A 25415-nucleotide genomic window follows, 5' to 3' on the forward strand; every position below is an offset into this window, starting at 1 on the left:
AAAACGCAACGCGAGTCTCTGTTCTCTCTGCAATCTCTGATGTAATCAGCCTGGTTTCCTTTATATTAGCGCTGTTTTGGACGGATTGTTTGAATGCATTCGCTTACTGGATCATTGGACTGAAAACTTTCCCGGAGTTTAGCAGCTTAAAATGATCTAATCGCAGATTAGTAGCAAAATTGGGTTAAAGGGTTAGAATAGAAATTGTGCTTCAGTAATTTTGCGTTAATTGCGTTAAATTATTTTAACGCATTAAGGATTGTAAAATTAATATATATATATATATATAAAAATATAAATAAACATTTTTATTTAAATTTTTGCTTTATTTAAACTACATGTAAATGAGAAACACTTCTTCTGCATTGTTTGCCAACACTGTTTCAGAGCACATGCTTATATTTGAAGAAATATATATAATCAGCCCCAGTAACTGAGGTTTGTGACCGTCACAGAAGCACAAAAACTAGCATTAAGCATGTATAACGGGGCAGCGCACTTGCATGCGTCATGTAGAGTATGTATCCGGCTTAAGTAAACACGCTCAATGGCAACATGACCTTTGAAAGGGCCTATAATCTGTGAAATCGACATTCAAACATGACAGGACTCAGCAGAGCTCCCGTGAATCCTCCTGAAACTCCTCTAAAAACCCACCCAAGCATTTAGCACGTGCAAAACACAGGAACACATGTCTGACACATTCATTAATCCCCGTCACTGATGTCACTGATATTCCATGCGAGCAATTTAACGCTGCTGTAGGCCTTTTCTCCACCCTGTAAATGTGCTGCTAGGTCACGAGTACATGTAAGACGAGAACAAAAGTGACCTGCCAATGGACTTTACCAGCCACAGATTTTTATTCATTAATTTTACCAGCCACGAAACTGTATGCGCATTACTTCATTTTAAAAAAGGCAGAGAAAATTGGGGAAACACATCTACGTAACAAATATAAATATTTATTTTTACTTTTTTTATTTTTTAATTATTTATATTTATTTATTTAATGCTTTTAAACATTTAAACCACAGAGCTTTTATTTTAATGGAAAACCAGAGGAACTTCTCTTTTGAAATGCTTCCTAATGCTTTGAGATGTAAACATTAGAATTCTAATTTTACTGTAAAATAACATTATTTTTATTACGCAATTTTACAGTTTATTTTACAGTTTAATTAAAACATTTAATACAACTTATTTTGTTTAATATTTTTATTACATAATAATTACAATAAAATGATAATAAATTATGCAATAATAAATCATGACAATTATTCTTTTATAGTCATATTTAATTGGTCCCAAGCTGTGGAAATTTGGTTTATGAAAACTGGAAATGAAAACTGAAAAAAAGTGGAAAGATATATTTTGTACATTTTATTGTACATTTCTATTGTCTTTTCATTGCCCTACAGGATTTCACAAATAAATATTTTCTCAACAAAAAAAAAAACCCGTTTGGTTGTGTTGCTGCCTTATTTTAAATTGCTTTGGATTACTTTTTTTCCCCACATCAAACTACACTCCATACACCATAATGGCAAAGCAAAAAACAGGTTTTTAACATCTTTGCAAATTTATTAAATAAAAAACTTAAATGATTCCATTGCATAAGTATTATCTGGGACAGTCGAAATTTAGCTCAGGAGCATTAACATTGCTTGTAGATGTTACTACACTTTGAGTGAAGTTAACCTGTGGCAAATTAATTTGAATGGGTATGATTTGGAAAGGCACACACCTCAATAAAAGTTGAAAATGCATATCAGATCAAAAACCAAGCCCTGGTTTAAAATTAAATTAAATTAAATTAAAATATTTTTTTCTTTTGTAGAGCTCAGAAACAGGATTGCATCAAACCACACATCTGGGTAAATTTCGCTGCATTGAAGGGTCACAGAAGAATGTAGTCTCTGTTACCCTTAATGGAAGAAGTTTGAAACAACCAGGACTATTCCTAGAGCTGAACTGAGCAATTGATGGAGAAGGGCCTTGTCTAGACTGGTGACCAAGAACCTGATGGTCACTCTAGTTGAGCTCCATGATCATATGTGGAGATAGGAGAAATCTATAAGAGGACAAACATCACTGCAAATAGTGTTAATTTTGTCAGCTATTTTCAATTTGAGTCTTAGTCCCGTGTTAAATGTCCTTGTTAGTTTTTATCGTATTTAGTCAATTTTATCCTATTTAGTTTTAGTCGACTAAAAGTCTCAACATTTTAGTCTAGTTTTAGTCAAAGAAAATCTAAAGTATTTTAGTCTAGTTTTAGTCAATGAAAACTTGACATTTTAGCAATCAGATTATTATTAATTAACCGTACAGCAGTATTCATTTTGGCAGATTTTAGTTAACATATTTAGTCAACCTTGTCCTGTTTTTGTTTCGTCAAGTTTAAGTCAATGAAATGTATGAACATTTTAGTAAGGTTTTAGTCAAATCTTAGTCACATTTTTGTCATGCTGTATAATGGTTAACCCTTTGGGGTCGACAAACGCGGATACGCGTTTTGTGGCATCTTCTCTTGATAACACCGAAAAGAACTTAAATTACACTTTCAGTTTTGATCTTACAGATAAGAGCAATACATCAATCAAATCTGTAAACGGTCTACTTTTATTTGTATACACACATAATAACAACAAAACTTTGTGCATTTATAAAATAAAGAAAACAAACAGGGTGCGCTGTCTGCCGCCTTGGTCTGCGTGATCTTTATTTAGAAACGCGTCATTAAAATGAACTGTAACTCAGCAAATACTCAACAAAGAGCATTTTAGCAATCAGATTATTATTAATTAACCGTACAGCAGTATTCATTTTGGCAGCCATTTTTAATTTAGTCTTAGCAAAGTCCTTTTAAGACAAGTCATGTCACTCGGTGGCCATCTTTGAAACGCCTCTCGGCCATGCAAGTGCAACTCCTATCTCTTTGAATAAGGAAATATCAAATTCTCCAAAACTGTTCACTAAGCTTACGATTAAATTTCATATTTGAAACCACCAAAGAAATCTGACAACAACTGTGTCATAAATGTTGTTACTTTTGCTCAAATAGCGTTATAAAAAGCTTATTTTTCAGGCTAGATCAGCCAGTGCGCATGCGCAGTCCTAAGCGCACGTCTCAAAACGCTGACCGTTTCTATAGCAACCGGGACTTCTAACGGCAGCTGCAGTGACGCGCTGACTTTACCGATTAGCAATTGGCTCTTTCATTCAGAAGGCGGGGTTTCCTGCGATTCAGCGGCCATATTGAGCATTGCATTCTTCCCCGTTCAGAACTATAGGAGTGACACGTCTTGGGTATTCTATAGTCTTTGGTCTTAGTCTTACTCAAATGTACATTTTAATTATCATATTTAGTCAACCTTGTCCTGTTTTTGTTTCGTCAAGTTTAAGTCAATGAAATGTATGAACATTTTAGTAAGGTTTTAGTCAAATCTTAGTCACATTTTTGTCATGCTGTATAATGGTTAACCCTTTGGGGTCGACAAACGCGGATACGCGTTTTGTGGCATCTTCTCCTGATAACACCGAAAAGAACTTAAATTACACTTTCAGTTTTGATCTTACAGATAAGAGCAATACATCAATCAAATCTGTAAACGGTCTACTTTTATTTGTATACACACATAATAACAACAAAACTTTGTGCATTTATAAAATAAAGAAAACAAACAGGGTGCGCTGTCTGCCGCCTTGGTCTGCGTGATCTTTATTTAGAAACGCGTCATTAAAATGAACTGTAACTCAGCAAATACTCAACAAAGAGACATGAGAGATATATCTATAGAAAGCTTGACATGTCTACTTTTAAACTAAGCAAGTCTTATCGAAAGCAAATATTCTGTGATAAAGTAATCCATATGAAACCAACGTGATGTCCAGTCTTTCACATCTCCCTTCATTATATCTAATTCGACCACGCCCACGCGCTGAGAGCGCTATAGATATTATAATCATCCACGTGAAGCGCGTGGCGTGTAAACGCCCACATCACAGCAAACAAAGCAGCAACACCTCAAGTTTTTTTAATTTTACTGTTCGCGTCGCGCTGAGCGGAATAATACAGAATTCACCTCAAGAAGCTTTGGATTACCTCAGGAAAAAACAATGCAGCGGCTTGATCCAGCAGTGATCATAAACATGAGTAAGTCTTTTTTTATTAACCTACTTGTATTAGTTTTCACATAACTTGTACACATTTTACTAGTTAGACTTTCTCCAAACTATAATTCCTGACTAAATGTATAATCAAGTGAAACATTATGAAGTTTCATTCACAGCATCTAAATGTCACGATGCCAGGATGTTTTTTTTATGTTCTATAACAGACAGAAATACGATATAAAAGTAATATGAGTTATAATGTTACTAGCCTAATGCAGTAACTAAATCAGCATACTATCATCTCAAAAACATTGCAAGAATTAAATGTTTTGTTTCCAGTCAAGACTTGGAGAAACTTGTTCATGCCTTTATCACCAGCAGGGTGGACTATTGTAATGGTCTCCTCACCGGCCTTATGCCTAGACTATATGGTAATATTATTTGTGGTTGATAGTGTTAAAATGTAGTTTCTTTGTTATTGGCATTCTGTTTTCTCATGAAGTATGCATACTATACTAAGGTACTGTGGGGAAAAAATGCTTACAATTGTTTATAAAATTATTTTAGGACTGAATACACCACTCTTGCCTTCACCTGTATCTCTCACAGTAAGGGGACGCTCGTTCAGTTTTCAACTCCATTCAGAATCTTAGAGTAAGTGTGCATTCACTATTTTACAGATGTTACTTTCATTTGATTTATTTACTGCATGGTAAAATATGTTTGCTATGTGGTAATTGTGTTCTTTGTTTCGATAAATTAGTACTAGTATCAGTGAACATCATAATAATGTTAATAATGTAGTTTGTGTAAACAGCATGCTTGCTTTTTTATTTCAGATGTGAGAATAACAGTGTAAAAGAACCTGTTGCAAAGAGAGCCAAAGCAAATAAGCAGCCCACTCGGTCATGGAAACCAGAGACTGAAGTTGACATGTTCCACAGGCTCTGAGATTCCTGCCCCGCACAAGAACCTGGACCACAGCTAAGACCATGTGATGCACACACTCCCATGAGTTATTTTATGTGATAGTTATATGTATTCTAAATAAACTACAAACAAAAAATAGATACATTTCTTTTTTCCTCATATTCTTTCTTGTAGCAATTCCCTCTCAGTCACACACCTGACTGAAAGGCTCATTATGCGGGCCTTTGTCTTCTCAGGTGTGAATCACAGCATTACGCATGATAGTTGACGCCCCCTCGCATATTCCTTTTCTACACAAAATATGTCTTAGAAAATTTAAATCAATTTATTGTTTTCTGTGAATGAGTGAGTAAGATGATTTTCACGTAATTTTGAAGCAAAAACTCTAGACTTCAAGATCAGTTCTCAATAGTCTTGTGAACAAATGTTCTGTATGTGTTTTATGGCCTTATTTCAGTGACTTTAAAATTTTAGTTTTTCACTAAGCACGCATAAACGTTGTTTTCTCAAAAACACAATCACATACATACATGCTGCCCACATATTATTGTAGCCCAGTTTGTGCTGATTATGGTGCTACTAAACTTAGCCATTAAAATGTGTATTAGCAACTGAAAAAAATCACAAATGTCAGGACATGTCAAAACTTCTCCGGGGCCAAAAACACCCTCGGACCCCAGAGGGTTAAACTGATAAAAAATTATTTTTGCCCAAATTTATAATCGTAATGATTGTTGTTATTTGAGAAATTTACTTTTGCATTTCAGGTATTGCACTTTCACCAGTAAGCAGCACAAATCAATAGATTGTGGACTCATGGTGTATTTTACCTCATCTAGTGTACTGATTTATTATAGGCTTTTTATTACATAAATTAATACCAAAGACTTATGCAATCTCTCTGTCTACATTATGAAAACAGCTAAAACAAACGAAAAACATAACAGTTAAATTCCTAGTAATTCCACTAATTGCAATAGCCTATTTCTCTATTAAAACAACAGCGATTGAGTAAGTGTATTTATTCAGCGATCACAATCGCAAACAATATAGTCGAGGTCTCATGACAGAACACAGACCGGCTGAGTGATGCTTTCATTTAGATCGCTAAACTCCAGCTTGTTTGTCGGTGTTTTCAGATCATCGTCGGCGGCGCTTCCGCAATGAGGAGCGAGCGCGTGCGCATGGTTGCCAGATTGCTTAAAATAAGCAAAACACCGGGCAGAAAATGTATCCTTGTAACAGCAAAAATCTGATTCGGGGATTTTAACTCTTGATATCTGGCAACCGCACTCATGAGCGCTCGCATGTAGAGCAGTCCGCAATAACATTTTGTCTCCTTTTTTTGACGAAAATAAAGAGGTTTTTGATAAAGTTTTTATTTTTTTGAATACATTTTAGTCTCGTCTTATTTCGTCAACGAAATTGCATGTTGATATAGTCATAGTTATTGTTTATTGACCTTACTGTCATCTCGTCTTCGTCTCATCTTAGTCATGGGAAAAAAGCTTGTCAACAAACATTTTTCATCATAGTATTCGTTAACGAAATTAACACTAACTGAACCACTCCACCGATCTGGGCTTTATGGCATTGTGGCCAAACTCAATGCTCTCCTCAGCACCTAAAGGACCCTCAGACTCTGAGAAACAAGATTATCTGGTCTGATGAACCTCAATTCCAAGCATCATGTTTGAAGGAAACCAGGCACTGCTCATCACCTGCAGAATACCATCCCAAAATTAAAGTGTGCTGGTAGCAGCCTCATGCTGTGGGGATGTTTTACAGCGGTAGGGACTGAGGGACACATCAGAGTAGAAGAAAAGCTCAATGCACCAAAATATAGAGATAGCCTTAATGAAAACCCAGTCCAGAGCATTCAGAACCTCAGACTGAGCAGAAGGTCTACCTTCCAACAGGACAATGAACCTAAACACAGTAAGAGTGGCTTATAGACAACTCTGTGAATGTACTTGAGTGGCCCAGCTAGAGCTTGAACCCAATCAAATATTTCTGGAGAAACCTGAAAATGTGCATCTGCACCCATCCAACCTGACAGAGCTTGAGAGGTGAAGAGGTGAGGAGAAGAATGACAGATAATTGCCAAATGCTGATGTGCAAAGCTTGTCGCATCATACCCCAAAAGACTTGAGGCTGTAAAGGTGCTTCAGCTAAGTACTGAGTTAAGGATATGAATACTTATGCAATGCACTTATTTCAGTTTTTTTTTTTTTTTATTAATTTACGAAGTTGTGACAATTCTGTTTTTGCTTTGTCATTATGGTGTATGGAGTGTAGATTGATGTGGGGAAAAAAAGTAATTTAAAGCAGTTTAACATAAGGCAGCAACATAAAACGTGAAAAAGCGAAGGCACTGAATATATAATACAGGCTATATATATATATATTAAAAAAAAAATTATTCTATGCACATGCACTCCAACAAAATCACCCCACTAACTCTCAAATGATTCATTCTTTGCAAATATAGCTATTAAAGTCGTCTGCTGAAATTTTTTGTATTTTTCGAATCACAGAAAAACAAAACATCACAACGTCAGTTTTTCCCAGTATCGCGCAGTCACACCTTATATGTCCAAAAATAATGGAATCATAATGATTGGCAATGGATTTTTTAACCCTTTTAAAAAAAACAGTAAGACAGCAGCGTCATCCAAAGTTTTAAGAGCTCAGTAAATGCTTCTCTGTACAGAGCGACTGATGCATGAACATAACCAGGAAAAAAACATTTCTTTTTTAGGCTGTCTCATCCGCCCATGGGTTTTTTAAAAGTTCTGCATTTTTGTTTGGAAAGATTCATAAAAGCAAAAGCAACAGCACCTGAGTGAGCAACACCATTAAACCTGTGGACCAGCGCTGCGGCGAGACGCACGCATGCAATATTGATGAAGAACCTCTTATTCTCTACATTTTAGATGAGTCGCTATTAAAAATAACCTGCTTTTACAAACGAGAGCCGGAAAAGCCGCACGCAATGCAGAGCCACAGGTTTACGTGAATACTTGCACACACGCAAGTCGACATACATTTATGATGTCCCAAAAGTGTATCAACAATATCAACAATTTTGTTGGCTTGCCACACCAAACAAGACGGTCACACAGCAAGAAAGCATGCAACTTTAAGCATCAGGTTTTAAAAGACAAACAACACAGGCTGACAACATTTAAGATGCATGTAAATATGCAAGCTTTTTTAACCGTCTAAAACAGGATCAACGATAACGATGATCAGTATGTGAGTTTCAGCACAGTGCTTACATTCATACGACACAACCTTATATTTCTTTACCATGAACAAGCATTTTTATGCAAATGTCAATATTTTGTTTTCTGTGAGGTTTAGCAATTTTTGATGATGAAAATATGTGAGTTATCTAGCTACTGTAGCTGTCTATAGGATTTATCGAGATTGCAAGAATGGCTTAACAGTCTTGAAACCATCAGCTAAAATGAGAATGAATTTCATAATAAATAAATAAATAAATAAACTTATTACATTTTGCACTATACTTCTTTATCTGCAAACATTTTAATGCAAATTATAAGAAACTATTACTATTATTTCTCATATATTACACTAAGAAAACATCAAAAACAAAAACCACTATAACAGTATAACACTATAACAAACAAATTCACGAACAAACAAATAAATGTAAATTATATAAATACTCAAAAATAAATAAATTGCAGAGTGGAGGTGCATCAATTGACTAAACAATATGCATTTAGGTTTACTGATAAAAGTCTTAAAATTAACAAATGAAAAGAAAACTTTAGGCAAAATGTAATTATTCTTCCAAAAATTAAAAATAAAAAAATTAACAGATGTTCTTCTACTTACTGAAATTAATTATTTGTTGTACATTTGTTAGTGTATTTTTAGAAATATTACTAGAATTTAAATAATTATATATTTATAAAAAAAAATTTTTTTTATAAATATATAATTATTTAAATTCTAGTACTGATTTTCAAAAAAAAAAAAATTTCTGAAATGACTGAATTATGCAGATAAAAATAAAAAGTTTAGAGTAAAAATGTTGGTCAGGGATATAAAAATCAGGAAAGAACAAATCCTTACTGTTGAGCCATGTGACAGTGACTTTGATGAAGGACTGCACACAAAACCGTCTCCCGTGAGAGTATTTCATAAAGCGCCTGTGTGTGTGTGTGTGTGTGTATGTGTGTGTGTGTGGGTGTGTGTCCTTGCAGGGAAATCAGTTTTGATCTGACAGAGGTGAAGTGAACCGTACATCTACTACACTCTGCTACTCCTCTTCTCTCGCCTGATTCAGTGTAAACAGCTACCATCTACTGGCAGCAAACGTAGACATTCAAGATCCACGTCACAGATTTCAGCAGCTTTAATAGACACAGACAATGTATAATAGTCGAAGATAAACCTGTTAACAGGCAACGCTCTTTCATGACTCTGTCTAGTTGTTTAAAGATGCCCTCTGCTGCCCTCTTCAGCACAGAGAAGTCTATTAACCTCAGCTGGTCAGATGCATTTAAATCAATGATCTGGGATCAAAACAAGCTGATTACCATGAAAAAAAATTTGACTCATCGCTCATTTTGTAACAACAAACACATTTTTAGTAATGCACTTGGAGAGGAAGCACACTGTTCAAGTGCTTGCATCAATTCTTCTGCATGTTCTTCTGTTTTCTTGGATGTCAAGTTTTGTTAATCACCCTTTTAGATGCAAGGCTACTACGATAATGGATGAACTTATTCTTTATAAATAATAATTGCCATAATTGTCATAATTGCCAGCATGTCACAGATGCTGCTTATAGAACTTTACTTGTATTTAACCCAGTACATTTCTTTAAGCAAACTTAGGGGTTGCTTACGCTCAGTAAGTTCTATAGCTTTCCACCACAACTACTTCAAACCTAACAATTAATCAGTTCATCTATCATGTTGGTGGCAACTATGGATGCCCATTCCCACCACAGAATTAAAACAAAAAAAGTCAGACTTTGTTTCTCCCAATATATAAACACAGAATTCTGACTTTTTTTCCCTCTCAATTCATAGTTTGCATCATGCAATTCTGTTTTTTTTTTCTGCCATGAAATAGTTTGTATCTCACAATTTTGTCATTTTTATTCCCAGAATTTTGAGCTTGTATCTCATGTTTCAGATTTTTTATTTTTTTTGCAATTCTTAAACGCAAGAAAAAAAAAAGATATACTATATATATATATACTGTATAGATATAATATATATATATATAGATATAAAAAATATATTGTGAGATATACACTCAGAATTGCGAGAAAAAAGTCAGAATTGTGAGATAAAAAGTTACCATTTTAATTTTTTTAAATGGTTTTATGAAGGTAAATCTAAGACTTATAGAACATGTAAAGAAAATTTAAGGTTTTAAGCACAAACTCCCATAATTTTGTTCCGTTTTTCAACTTTGTTTTACATTCGCATCTCAAGTAAATATATCTTCTTGATTTAAGGGTGTTTAGATATTTGTATTGAAGAAAAAAATCAGGAAGATATTCATTTTCTGCAACGGATTCAATATTTAATGCTATTACTTTATGAATTTAAGACTTTCTACTCTGATTTAAGGTCTTAACTTGTGGAAGGGTAAATTAAGAGTTTTTAAGACCTGCAGAAACCCTGTTTTTATTCTGGCAGAAACAGGCTTCCATATCCAACAGCAATTAAAAAAAAAAGACAAACACAACAACAAACAACCTTCCGCCAAGCTATATAGTTCATTAGTTTAACTGGAGGCTGTTTATGGCTGATGCATTAATATATAACTGATATGCAGTCACAGGCAGAAACCCTGTTTTTATTCTGTCAGAAACAGGCTTCCATATCCAACAGCAATTTTTAAAAAAAAGACAAACACAACAACAAACAACCTTCCGCCAAGCTATATAGTTCATTAGTTTAACTGGAGGCTGTTTATGGCTGATGCATTAATATATAACTGATATGCAGTCACAGCTGGTTATTTACAACAGCTTCAAACATGCCTGATCCAATCAATTTAGAGCCAGAAATACCTTAGTGTTTAATCTCTGGAAAAACTGTAGTTGCATAGAATATGCACGTATGTGGATCAATCACAGATAATCACTAGTCAGCAGTCTACCTGATCATGAAGTCATGTAACTCTCGGTCCACTCGCTCCAAAATGGGCATCAGGTAGTTCAGGATGTGCTTTGTGCTGTCCATGGTGGGGTCCATGAAATCCCTGCAGTTCCCAGCAGAATAAAACACAAAATACTTATAAGAATACTTGTCAACATCAGAGCAAAACAAAAAGAAGCATTTTTCTAGCTTAGCATCTACAAGGTCATGGATTCGATTCCCTCGGAATGCAACTGATAAAATGTCATTGCAATGTGAGTCGCTTTGAATAAAAGCGCCTGCCAAATGCACAAATTTAACTGTGCAAGTTGATGTTGCATCAGTCAAGTTTTTGATTTATAATCCTAAAATATATGTAAAACGGTTATGTGAAACTAAATTCTCTTTTACTGCAAGAAGCAAAACATAACATTATAATCAGAATTAGGTGGGGAAGAACATAAGGTCAGGTTAATTCACCTGAGATGATGATTGGACAGTTTCTCCATGATTGCGATGGTCATTTTCTCTCCCACCACCAGCAGGAAGGTCACCACGATGTCATGATAACCCTGATAATAGTGCAGCTGAGGATTTCTCCTCAAAACATCCAGAATGATGTCGATCAGCTGCTCCTGGAGAACCTCTCGCTCATCCACACGCATGCCTGAGAACGATCACACCACCATAAAAACAAGCGTATTACTAAATAAAGCACTGTTAGATGGAAATGAATTATTTCCACGGCAGACATGATGACGTGTAAAAGTCTCCCTGATTATTGCAGCTTCAAACCTCAACTGTCCAAATATCACATGGGAAGCTCAAGGTATTTGTGTTGGGATAGATAACACACAATCAATGCATTGTTCTGAATTCACAGTGAAAGAATGTCACCGAAGGACACTGGAAAGAGTGGTGATTATACAAGCAAACATTAATATGAAGAAGAATATTGAGATGTTCTCAATGAGGTCTAACATTTTGTGACCACAGTGAAAATATGGGATAAAAAAAATAATAAAAAATAAATAAAATAAAAATAAATTTAAGCCTGGAAATATAGAACATTTTAGGGCTGAAAAAAAAAAAACATAAAATGAATTTTAAATCATTCTTAAGCATATATCTCTAAAATCTTATATAACTGCAAATATTTATATCAAGAGTCAAATGTCTACATTGAAAATCTAGGATTAAAAATCTAATTTAACTCAGGAAATATAGAACATTTTAGGGTTAAAAAACAATATGAAACAAAAATACAATAAAATTAATTTTAAATATATATATACTATAAATATCTTATTTCTTACAACTTTTGAATTGCTTTGTTGCATTACTCATTTTAAGTTGGTTGGGATAAAAGCATCTGCTAAATGAATAAATGTATGCTGTAAATATTTCACTAACTCACTAATCTCTAATCAATCAAATAATCAAAAATGTATACTGATAATATAATCGTATAATATATTATAAATGGTTTGACTGTTTTTCTTTTTGTTTTTTTTGAAAAGTCATTGTAAAATGCAATTTTACAATGAAAACATAATCTAATTTAACTCAGGAAATATAGAACATTTTAGGGTTAAAAAACAATATGAAACAAAAATACAATAAAATTAATTTTAAATAGATATACTATAAATATCTTATTTCTTACAACTTTTGAATTGCTTTGTTGCATTACTCATTTTAAGTTGGTTGGGATAAAAGCATCTGCTAAATGAATAAATGTATGCTGTAAATATTTCACTAACTCACTAATCTCTAATCAATCAAATAATCAAAAATGTATACTGATAATATAATCGTATAATATATTATAAATGGTTTGACTGTTTTTCTTTTTGTTTTTTTTGAAAAGTCATTGTAAAATGCAATTTTACAATGAAAACATAATTCTTTGTCAAATCCAATTTTTCACATTTTAGATGTCAAATTCTATGGCATACTGCACATCAAAATTGACACTAAATGTATTAGAAATATTAATCACAAATTTGCACTCTAATTGTTATGTTCTACTGATAATAATTAATATTTTTGTTATCCAGGTTATTAAAATATTATTGAAAAAATAAACGGAAGAAGCTATTGACTTAAAATTGTTTGGCTTATTTTATTTATTTATTTCATTTTAAAAACATCACGCCATTTACAATAAAAAAAAAAGATTTTGTTTTTGTCAAATCAGAATTTTCACATTTGGATGTCAGATTTTATGGCATACTGGACATTAAAATGTATAAATGCTGACAGTGCTGATTGTAAGTATGTCTCAAAACAGTCCAGAGTGACTGGATCAAATCATGTGATGGTGTGTCATGTTCTTTGACTCATTTATCAGATACTGACCTCTCGGGAAACGTCGCATTGATCTCCTGACATCGAGCACCACCTGTCTGTAGTCTTTGTGGTCTTCTCGGACATCTTTGGCTTTAAATGAGGGAAATAAGAAAAAAGTAAAAAAAACAAAAAAACACCGACGTTTTTGTGGTACGTTCCACACACACAAAACACACACTTACAGGGTTTGGCAGGCAGATTGTACACATTGATGCTGAGGAGTTTGGGCCAAACTTTTCTTCTGATTTCATCCGTCAGCAAACCGCCTTCACTCACAGCCGCCTGCCGCAAGGTCTCGATATCCACGGGGTCGCTGTTCAGGGCCTGATGGATGTCCAGGAGCTTCTGTTTCTTCCAGGGCAATTGTTCTGCAATTAAAATACAAACGTATGAGACAGGACGCAAAATTAACACTCAACATACAGCAAAGTAAATGTCCAGTTGGCTGTAAACTTTCTTGGAAACTGAGCATTGTATGGCTTAAATCAGTGGTTCTCAGGCTCCCTCTAGTGGTACCCAGAGGAATCACTAAATTAAATATAAATTAATGTTAAAACACAATACATTTTAATTTAATCTTTATTTGAGTTTTTTTATTTACCTGTATGTAAGCACAGTGCAGTGTTAATGTTCAAACTGTGTATTTACAATGTTAAAGTGGCTGACAACAATAAATAATTCTTATTAGGAATAAAGCTGCCTCGTTTTTTAACTGTGCAGAGCTGTAGCTGAATAGTTAGGCCTACTACGCTACTGTATTTTAATGTTGGTCGTTATGGTGGTGCTTGGAGTGCCAAATATTTTCTGAAGTGGTAACGTTACTTGGTATAAAAAGTTTGAGAACCATTGGCTTAAATCACAGTACAGGAATAAACATCGTAGCCAGAGCTTCATGTACAGATATAATTATGTGGTTAAGCCAACAAAACTAAATATGAGGAACAAAATCATGATGACACATGATGCTGTGAGTAGCACAATAGCAAACCCAAATATACAGTAACTGCGTAAGATCTCTTGATTATTTGAATCATGAATTAATGAAAATGATAATCCATTAGCTAGCCATCATTATACATTTCTCACTCATTCATTGACATCATAAGAGATCTCTCACAGCTTCAATGAAATCATAATGGACCCGTCAATTATTCGGTGTCAACACAATGGATCTCCTCACACGTTCAGTGACATAATGAATCTCTCATATACACATTAAACGGTTTTCTTATGGATCGAACACTAACTTACAGACATCATAACGGACTTCTAACACAACCATAATGAATCTCCCACATACATTCAGGCAATTTATAATGGACCGGAACCGGTACCTTCATGTTTCCTGACAGACGCTTGCGATTCGCTCGCCGGCAGTCGCTTCCTCGCTTTTTTCATCTCTTAACGCGACTCACAGTCATGAGGATACCAAATACATACTTTTCTGATGATTATAAGATAGTTTTAATTTAAAACTGACAGTAAAAACGAAAGGAAAGTGACGGTTATGATCCTCCTCAGATCGGCGTCGAGACGTGGAGGAGTGAATGCTCGTCACCCGAGCTTTACTCTCACTGGCTAAACGCCGGTGAGTCACTCAACCAACCCTGACTGCTGTCAACGTCTCTCCTGATTGGTTTAAAGACATCGAGAGGCTCGACGCCATTGGCTCATTTCAAACGTGATTCTACACCTGCCCATGGTGACAGACATGCGGCAGGTTTGTATTTACATGAGTTATGTAATATATCACTGACTAACTGAGCCGCAAGTTCAGGTTTCAAGTTTCACGTATTATATATAATTATATTATATTATATTATATTATATTATATCGTTTTTGATAAAAGCGTTTTTTAAATGACTAAATGTAAATATTATATTATATTATTAATCTTATAGAATATAATAATAAAAAATATAAATATTATAGAGAGAGAGAGCGCAATTATTATTTATTAATAAGTATAATTTCAAAAATAATAATAATTACCTAAACAAAATATATAATATTATAAAATATAAAATAAATAATGTTTTAAATAATACATTTTAATACAATAATAACACTGCCGCTTCTAAATGTACTACTAATCAGCATTACCATCATTTGGATTAAAACATTATAAGATGTAAATAAATAAATAAACAATTGTAATCTCAGAACATCCTGTGCATTAAATCTAAATATCTTAGACAATCCGATGTCTGTCTCATATCAGAGATAAAGCAAAGTATATTTCTTATCGTATCACCAACGAAACACAAAGTTCTTTATAGGTATAAACGCCAATCATTGCATGAGAGCAAATGTGTTTTATGACAAACTATTGGCAAATCGTAGAGATGATTTTAAAACCGTGTAATCAGTGGCTTTATGATTGAGTAAATCGTGCCATGGTGCATCTGGGTGTCGCCGCGCTCATTGCGCAACGCTTGCGCAGCGCGGAAGGCTTGATGCGCCGCGTCCTATTCGATTCAACGCGCTGATAACAAAGCTCGGCGAAACGGCAAGAACATGACAGAAACCATGCGTCTGCCTGCTTCATTATAACCGCGAACATGGGCGACAGAAGCGAGAGGGGCTCGGTGAAGCACAAAAGGAGAACCACGATCGCCGGAGACGCGGCGGGAGCTCAGGCGAAGCGCGGCGGCGCAGAGACGCTCAGCGGACAGGTGAAGGAGAAAGAGCAGAGACACGAAACACCCGCGAATAAACACAAGAATCACAGCGATGCTGGCGACGACGCCTTCAGGTCAAATATGTTATTCAACTATGATGTTTTTGACTTCATATATGAGCAGCATGTCTCTCTCTCTCAACTATAATGTTTTTGACTTCATATATGAGCAGCATGTCTCTCTCTCTCAACTATAATGTTTTTGACTTCATATATGATAAAATATAAAATAAATAATGTTTTAAATAATACATTTTAATACAATAATAACACTGCCGCTTCTAAATGTACTACTAATCATCATTACCATCATTTGGATTAAAACATTATAAGATGTAAATAAATAAATAAACAATTGTAATCTCAGAACATCCTGTGCATTAAATCTAAATATCTTAGACAATCCGATGTCTGTCTCATATCAGAGATAAAGCAAAGTATATTTCTTGATATGATCTTCTTAAAAGCACATCAAATACAACAAACAGGGCAAATATAAAATGGAAAACGTACATTATTGTAACCTGAACTTGTGTCTACATTACACAAGTAAGGCCTAACTTGTCAGATTTATAGAAACTTTCCAAATTCATCTTTTTGTATGCTTTGGATAGCTAAAACAATAAATGTAATTAATTAGTTATTTGTGTATTATATATAGGCCTGTGTGTCTAGATAGATAGCGAGAATGATGCTTGTATACTGTAACACAGACACATGTGCAGGGATGTAGGCCTATGCCATTTTATTTTACTATTATTTATGCAATATTATTTCAATATGTTCAGTTATCATTTTAATTTCAGTTTAAGTTTTAGTAATTTTGTCATGTGCAATGTTATATTTTATTGTATTATTATTTCTATTGATATTTATTTATTTTAGTTTTAGTCATTTATTTAGAACTTTAGTGTGAATTTTTAAGTTTTTCATCTAGTATTCATACTTTCTTTTATTTCAGCTTTATTTCAGTTAATGAAAACTATTTTTTTGATAGTTTTAGTTTACAATAACATCACTTTATTAGACATGTACCCTGGTAATTTCATAATGTACTATAATATTAACACTGTAACAGTAATAATATACTGTACAAATGCAGAGGCATATTGGCAGTGCTATTTATTGTAGTATTTTTATTCAAATTTTGAATTTGAATTTGAATTTTAGTTTAAGATTTAGTCATTTTGTTAGGTGAAATTTATTATATTTTATACTTATTTTTATGTAGCTTTTTATATTTCAGCTTTCATTTTAGTAATTTTTGTACTTCAGCTTTGATTTATTTCAGTTATTTTCCAAGGCAACCTTTTAATTCAAAAAAGTTTTAAAAGTTTTTTTTAAAAGCTTCTTTTTTCAAGTTTAAGTTTTTCATTTTTATTTCAGCTTTATTTAAATTACCGAAAACTACTTTTAATAGTTTTAGTTAACAACAACAACACTGTTTATTGGACATAGTAAATAGTAACACTGTAACAATAAGTGCATTTATTTAAAAGACAGCACAAGTGCACTTTTAAAGCAAAATATCTGACAGAAAGAAGCTTGCCTGGTTGCAAATGATCATATAGTGATATAAAATTCTTATACATCCATGCATATTTGTTTATTTTCTAGTTGTAACCAATGACAAACATATGGATTTCAGTTTTGTTAAACATTTTCTGTATTCACACATATTCAGTTACTAATACATTCAGCATTTGGTAGTCACTATACAAGTTTAATTAATGCTCTGTACCTTCATATGCACACGGAAGAATTGCAGGAAAGTTTATGGAGGTCAGGACTGAGAAACGGTGCAAGCGAGCACATGGAGCATTCACAGTATCATAACTCCAGCAGCAGTCAGTCACATACAGTATTTCACTTCAGTTGATGGCTCACTCTGGTCTGCTTGGGTTTGAAGCTGTGACCGTTGTGTTAAAAGCACTGAAGGCTAATCATGATGTTTCCTCAAGCCTCCTAAACCGAGAATGGAAGTGAAAGAACTTGTGTAATGCTGGTTCTCCTTTCCGTGCCTGTATCAAACTCAGTTAGGTTTTTAATGACATTCACAAAAACCATAACAGACACGTTCAGAACAACTAGCATACTGCTTCCTGTGCAATATATACTGTACAATGCATATTTTTAATATAGATATTGGTATTTTCAGGTAATAATCTTCACATTTGCAGTATACTGTATATAAAAGTACACAAGAGGTGTAGTGTTATAGTTTTTATTATTATTTTGAATTAGCTTTTATATTTACACTTTTAGTTTTTATTGTAATTTGAGTTTAAGTTTTAGTCATTTGTTATGTGTTTGTCATTTTATTTGTTTTTATATTTTAATTTATTTTAATGTATAAATTGATTTTTTTTTATTTTTTAGGTTTAATAATTTTGGTGGTACTTTCTATTTTTAAAAAAAATATTTTTCACTTAATATTAATATTTTTAATTTATAGATTTATAGAATTTTAAGTTTAATAATTTTAGTACTTTAAGCTCATTTGATTTCATTTAGTTGTCAACATTTCTAATGTTTTAACTTTAAGGTTTTTCTTTCATATTAATATTTATATTTATTTCAGCTTTTAGAAGTAGCGAGAACTATTTTAATCGTTTTAGTTAACATTAACAACACTGATGTAGATCTCTTCAGGTAAAGGTGTGAAGGTTGAGCCACTCCTGGTAATGAGCTGTTGTCAAGTGAAATCACTGATAAAACCGATAAGATCAACATGGCCTCAATCTTTAATAACCTTTATCAATCACTCCTCATGCACTCAAACACAGAGTGAGATTGCTCAAACTCTGGCATTTCGTCACCCATTTTAACATTTACTTGTTCTCAATCAGTGTCTTACAGTATAAACTCAGTGTCAGGGATGCTATGATGTCTGAATGTCATTGCATCAGATAGCGACATATTGAGTGTAAAATCTTTTCTTGGAACTTCTTTATGACACTTGGTTGATATGTTATTTCTTGCTATGGCGTTCAGACATTTTAAGTGTCCAAATACTTTTCTGGGCTGTAGTCTGAAGCCTTTAATATCTGTTATATCAGACCAGAAATACATATGCACAACTTATTGGTAAAAAGCATGCTTGACTCATTTTGTCTGTCTCTTCAGCTGCCATAAGCTGCAGGAGTCGCTGCTCAGCTCCAGTAGCGGCTACAGCAACTACAGAGGAATCCTCAACTGGTGTGTGGTCATGCTGGTGAGTCTCCAGAACATGTAATGTCCAATATTACATGTCCATAAAATATCCATGTTTTCTCTAGATGAGAACAGATTTGGAGAAATGTAGCATTGCATCACTTGCTCAGCAATGGATCCTCTGCAGTGAATGGGTGCCGTCAGAATGAGAGTCCAAACAGCTGATAAAAACATCACAATAATCCACAAGTAATCCACGCCATCAATTAACATATTGTTTAGTCAAAAGCTGCATGTTTAACGGTTAAACAGTGCTTGATCTGTGCATATTTCTCTCCTGATTCGGACGAGTTGACTTTTTCACTGGAGAAAGCAATATTACGGATAGGACTCATATTTTAGCCCGAAGAAAGTTAAAAATGTCTTGATGGATTTGTTTCTTACAAACATGCAGCTTTTTCACTTCACAAGATGTTAACTGATGGACTGGAGTGGTGTGGATTCTGACGGCACCCATTCACTGCAGAGGATCCATTGGTGAGCAAGTGATGCAATGCTACATTTCTCCAAATCTGTTACCATGAAGAACCCACATTCAAGTCATTATTCCACGAAAACCATCAATTTGGTTTGAAAAAGCATGTAAAAGTAAGACTTTTCAAAGTGTTGGTATTGTAAGATGACTGTGCCAGTGCTATGTTTAGGCCCTCGCTGTTACCTGAACATAAATACTGACACTCAGTTGGCCTTGAACCTTTGAATGGCTTCGGTCTTGTCACACTGGTTATTTTTGTTCTCTCTTCTGCTGGAATCTTTCCCTTTTTCACTTCACAAGATGTTAACTGATGGACTGGAGTGGTGTGGATTCTGACGGCACCCATTCACTGCAGAGGATCCATTGGTGAGCAAGTGATGCAATGCTACATTTCTCCAAATCTGTTACCATGAAGAACCCACATTCAAGTCATTATTCCACGAAAACCATCAATTTGGTTTGAAAAAGCATGTAAAAGTAAGACTTTTCAAAGTGTTGGTATTGTAAGATGACTGTGCCAGTGCTATGTTTAGGCCCTCGCTGTTACCTGAACATAAATACTGACACTCAGTTGGCCTTGAACCTTTGAATGGCTTCGGTCTTGTCACACTGGTTATTTTTGTTCTCTCTTCTGCTGGAATCTTTCCCTGTGTTTGTCCTCAGATGCTCTAGGACAACAGAAATGAAATCTAGATGGAAACATCTAGTAATTCACCATGCATTTGCCTGAATGATCAAAAAGACTATGTTTGCCCTTCATCGCGGTCATACACGTCAGGTTCATTCTGGGCTATTGTGAACAAAATAGGATTGAATCGAGTAAGAATTTGACCTTTATCCTCGGCTCCGGTCTCGTATAATCATATGACACAATGCCAGACGTATTAGTTACAGAGTAAGATTTCTGCAGTGGAAACAGAGAGAAGTGACTGAAGTTTAACTCAGGTTGTTGTGACAGCCTCGATTCACATGAGTTCCCACATTAAACCGTACAATTCAATCCAGAGGGTGTTTATTCCTCCGCTCTCTCTCTCTCTCTCTCTCTCTCTCTCTCGCTGTCTGTTTGTTTGTCCTCTCAAAAGAAGCAGCATGGCGTACTTTTCTAGTCGCTGTTGGAGGTTTAATGCATTCATCTCGTGTTAAGTGTCAAAGAGAGTTCAGACTCGTCTGCTGAGCAAGACTAACACAAATTACCATGCATAACTTGTTTTATCGGCAGTGTTATTTTAGTGCTATTTATATAATATAATGTTATAGATTTTTTATTTTGATCATTTTCAGTTTATTTTAATTTTATTTTATCGTTTGGTTAAATATTATTTTATTAGTTGTATTGAGCTTTAATTTATTTGTATTTCACTTGTAGTCATTTCAGTACTTTAAACTTAAACTTACTAATTTCAGGTAGTTGCCAAAGCAACATTTTTGTTTTGTTTTTAGATTTAAGTTTTTCATCTAATATTTATGTTTTATTTGATTTCAGCTTGATTTTAGTATTAATTAGGCCTATATAATATTACAATATTGTTCATATTTTGAATTAGCTTTTATTTTTATATTTTCAATTTTAGTTTTAGATTAAGTTTTAGTAATTTTGTTATGTGATTTTGTCTTTTTAAAATGTTTCTATTTCGTTTTAATGTATTTTTATTTCAATATTAGTTGAAATAAAAATATTATTAGTAATATTAGTAATTTTAGTACTCAACTTAAACTTAGTGGTTGTGAACTTAAAGGTTTTTCCATCTAATATTTATTTTATTTTATTTTAGTTCATTTTTTACATTATTTCCTTTCATTTCAGTGACTGAAAAGGATTTTGAATAGTTTTAGCTTCAACCCAAACTTATTTCAGTTACTTTTCCAAGGTAACTTTTTACTTTTTTGTTGTTGTTTTAAGTTAAAAATTGTCATCTAATATTTGTTTTTATTATATTTCAGCTTTATTTCAATTACCAAAAATTATTATTTAGTATTTTTAGTACTTCAACCTTAACTTATTTATTCCAGTTAGTTGCAAAGGCAGCTTTTTAAGTTGTAAGTTTTTTTTGTTTGTTTAAGTTTTTAATCTAATATTTGTATTTTATTTTATTTCAACTTTATTTTATTTACCAAAAATGATTTTTAATAGTTTTAGTTTTAGTTAACAACACTACAACACTGTTTATTGGACCTATACCCTGGTAATATCATAAGATACCATAATGTATATATATATATATATATATATATATACATACCATAATAGCAGCTGCATAAAATAAATCTCACAGGAGATTGGAAAGTGTTTTACTGAAAACCATTGGCTGTCCTAGAGTGACCTTTGACCCACTAACAGTTCCTGCCAGCTCCATCGGCAGGCTATAAATACAGTGTCAATGACTCTGACAGTTAATATGCTAAGGATGTATACGCTAATGCTACAGGGACGCCACTTATGATGATACGTCAATCAAAAGACAAACCGTCCTTCAAGTCAATCTCAGTCTGTCAGAGCGATCGGCAAAGTCTTAGAGTTTCTCTTCTCTGCTGTAATGAAAAGTCAAACACTTCCTGGGATTGCTTTAATGAACGCTCAAAAATGTCACCCGTCCTCTAAAAATAAACATCTCTTTCACCCTGAACAGCCAAGAAACTGGAGCGGCATCTTCAAAGCCATGGAAAGCAAATCACAGTTCTGAAACCAATATTAATCCTCGCTTTGAAATGCCATCGCATTGACGCTCTCTGTGGGATTTAGCTTTTACTCCGTTTTTTTTTTTTTACCATATTCCCATGGAATATCCTCAAATGCTTTGAATCCATTAATGGATGATTATGAAAGTCCAGTAGAAAGTGATTTTGGCTGGAGGAAATAGATGGAGAGCAACAGCGGGGTCCTGAAAGTCAAACTCTCATTAGTTTCTCCATAGAGAAAGACATTTTTAATAATAGTCAATAAACCTTTCAAAACAGAGCTTGGAGATTTTAAAGTGATTTTAAAGTGACAATATTTTATATGGAAAGTCAGTTTTATTTCAGTGTCTTTTCTTTTTTCTTTCTTTTTTAAAAATTGTTTGATTGCTGAATCATCCACCAATCAGGTTGCTGTTACCATGGAAGTTTTGGTCTCTCTACACTATCAAATTACTTGTATTTTTGTACAGTGAAGACATTTGGTGTAGAAACAATCTTCACTCAGAGATTCACTCAGAGATTGCTAGTAAATTTCACAAACAATTGCAAAGAAATGGCAAGTAACCCATTGAAATGAACATGAAATTTTAAAGTAAAATAGTATTTTCTTGTTAAATGTATATGTAAATGTATATATATATATATATGTATGTGTGTGTGTGTGTGTCTATATACATAATTTTTTTTTCATTTAATTATTTTATGTTGTACTTTTGTTTCATGGGTCTTTTATTGTAGTTTTATTGTAATTTCACTCATTAAAGAATTACAAATTAAATAAAACATTATTATTATAATTTTTTAAATCTTAAGAATTAAACTATATTCACTCAACAAATATTATGTATATATGTATTTGAATTGCTACAAAATTTCCATCCATTTGCATTACACAGTTTTAACATAAACTAATAAAATTAATGTGATTGTCATTCATGCATAAATGAAACTGGACAGATTTCTGTAATGGTACTAATAAACTGAATGTGTTTCAAATACACAATAACCAGGTTTATATGTTTATCATCAATAAATCCAACTCGTTTCAATCTCCTGCATCTTAACTAATTAAATATTGCTTGTTTGGAATAAATGCATTTTGAAAATAGAATTATTTCAATAGAATCTATGTAAATAGTTAATAATAAACTAAGCCATGATTTTTTAGTGGAGAAATCTGACCTATTTCATTAATGTAGGACTGACAAATATGCACCACATTACGTTTATTAGTTTATGTAGAACTGTGAAATCCAAATGGATGGAAATTTTATATGCAATTCAAATATATAAATCTTAAATTTAGGCCTAAATATTTGAGGGTTCAAGTCAATGGCAAGTGGAAAAGACCAGTGTGTGTGTGTGTGTGTGTGTGTGTGTGTGCGCGCGTGTGCGTTTAAGCAATTACCATAGCATGGATCTATGTGCTAAATCAATTAGCAGTATGCTTTTAATGAGGTCAGGGTTGAGTCTGGCAGCTTTCCCGACGCAAATCTAATCAAATGGCCTTTGGAATGAGAAAGTCTTTCAGCAAATCCTCTTCTGTCGTAAATTATCGACGGCGGCTCTGAGGTTACCAGTGGTTCAAAGTCTTCAGGCCTTGTGTTTTGATTAAAAATGAAAGCCTTCAGGTGCTTTGTTATGCTTTTAATGAAGAAAATGACCAAATCACAGAGAATTTAGTTTAAATAAAGATGATGTAACATTCACAACAAGTTCATTTTCAGTAGCTGAGTCTGAAATATGAGCGCAGAAGCCTAAAGCATGAAAACTGCTCTAAAAGGTCAGATGTGTTTACAGCTGCGTTTATCAGACTGGAGTGCTTTATCTGAGGTTGTTTATATTGTTGTGCTGTAGACTTTGCTCTCTGCTAGTGACAATATTTAAAAACAATATTATGGTAGATACAACACAATCTATTTTAGAGTGTACATATGCTAAACATCTTTAAGCAATAGTTCACCTAAAAATTTATATTTCCTGTAGATGAGTTTGTTTCTTTATGGGAACAGATTTGGGGAAATGTAGCATCACTTGCTCATTAATGGATGCTCTGCAGTGAATGGGTGCCGTCAGAATGAGAGTCCAAACAGCTGATAAAAACATCACAATAATCCACAAGTAATCCACACCACTCCAGTCCAGCAGTTAACATCTTGTGAAGTGAAAAGCTGCATGTTTGTAAGAAACAAATCCATAATTTTTTTTCTTCTTTGAACTGTTGCTTCTGGCTAAAATATGAGTCCTCTATCAATAATATTGCTTTCTCCAGTGAAAAGGTGGTTTCGTCTGAATCAGGAGAAACATATGCACAGATCAAGCACCGTTTAAAAGCCAAACCAGTTGTAAACAGATATGTGGGTGGATTGTGATGTGAGAGGACAGCAGGAGATGGACTCTTACACTAGAGGAAGTGTTTTTTATGGATTATAGACTCATATTTTGGCAACAGTATTAAGTTTAAATGCCTTAAAGAGCAGGTCATGTGGCTTTTTGAAAAATATCTCTTTTGCAGTTTATAACATAGCTATCCTTAAATGAAAACAATCGGCAAAGTTGTTAATCAAAAAAGTGCATGATAAATAAAGATATTGTCTCTCAAAAGAGAGAGTCGATTCTGAATCGCCTTAACGAGTCGTCATATTTTCGAATCTTTTGCCTGTTACCGGTATACGTCACTGGGTAACACATTTGCATAATCCCCGCCTGCCCGCGAAATACGAACAGAGTCTGACCTGCCCACAAACACTTCCGCTAGTTAGTGCGTTTACATCATGTTGAGAAGACGCTGTGTTCAAGGATACCACAGAAATACAATTCCAACCTTTTGTTGTGTGC

The 25415-nt window shown here is 33.8% G+C and overlaps 2 protein-coding genes across 2 annotated transcripts in view; one reads left to right on the forward strand and one right to left on the reverse strand.

Moving 5' to 3' along the window:
* LOC107706576 (TBC1 domain family member 20-like) overlaps positions 1 to 15128 on the reverse strand; it is a 34687-nt gene extending 19559 nt beyond the window's left edge. Inside the window, exons 1-5 of the mRNA XM_016510333.1 lie at positions 14867 to 15128; positions 13715 to 13900; positions 13542 to 13622; positions 11661 to 11847; positions 11203 to 11304 (exon numbers count right to left, since the gene is read on the reverse strand). Of these exons, the coding sequence (XP_016365819.1) occupies positions 11203 to 11304; positions 11661 to 11847; positions 13542 to 13622; positions 13715 to 13900; positions 14867 to 14930 (620 nt within the window). The 5' untranslated portion in view covers positions 14931 to 15128. The remainder of the gene's footprint in view (positions 1 to 11202; positions 11305 to 11660; positions 11848 to 13541; positions 13623 to 13714; positions 13901 to 14866) is intronic.
* A 794-nt stretch (positions 15129 to 15922) lies between these two features.
* LOC107706563 (diacylglycerol O-acyltransferase 1-like) overlaps positions 15923 to 25415 on the forward strand; it is an 18411-nt gene continuing 8918 nt past the window's right edge. Inside the window, exons 1-2 of the mRNA XM_016510317.1 lie at positions 15923 to 16288; positions 19340 to 19427. Of these exons, the coding sequence (XP_016365803.1) occupies positions 16095 to 16288; positions 19340 to 19427 (282 nt within the window). The 5' untranslated portion in view covers positions 15923 to 16094. The remainder of the gene's footprint in view (positions 16289 to 19339; positions 19428 to 25415) is intronic.

This window comes from Sinocyclocheilus rhinocerous, unplaced genomic scaffold (genome assembly GCF_001515625.1).
Source record: "Sinocyclocheilus rhinocerous isolate Xijiao unplaced genomic scaffold, SAMN03320098_v1.1 scaffold775, whole genome shotgun sequence".
Lineage (NCBI taxonomy): Eukaryota > Metazoa > Chordata > Actinopteri > Cypriniformes > Cyprinidae > Sinocyclocheilus > Sinocyclocheilus rhinocerous.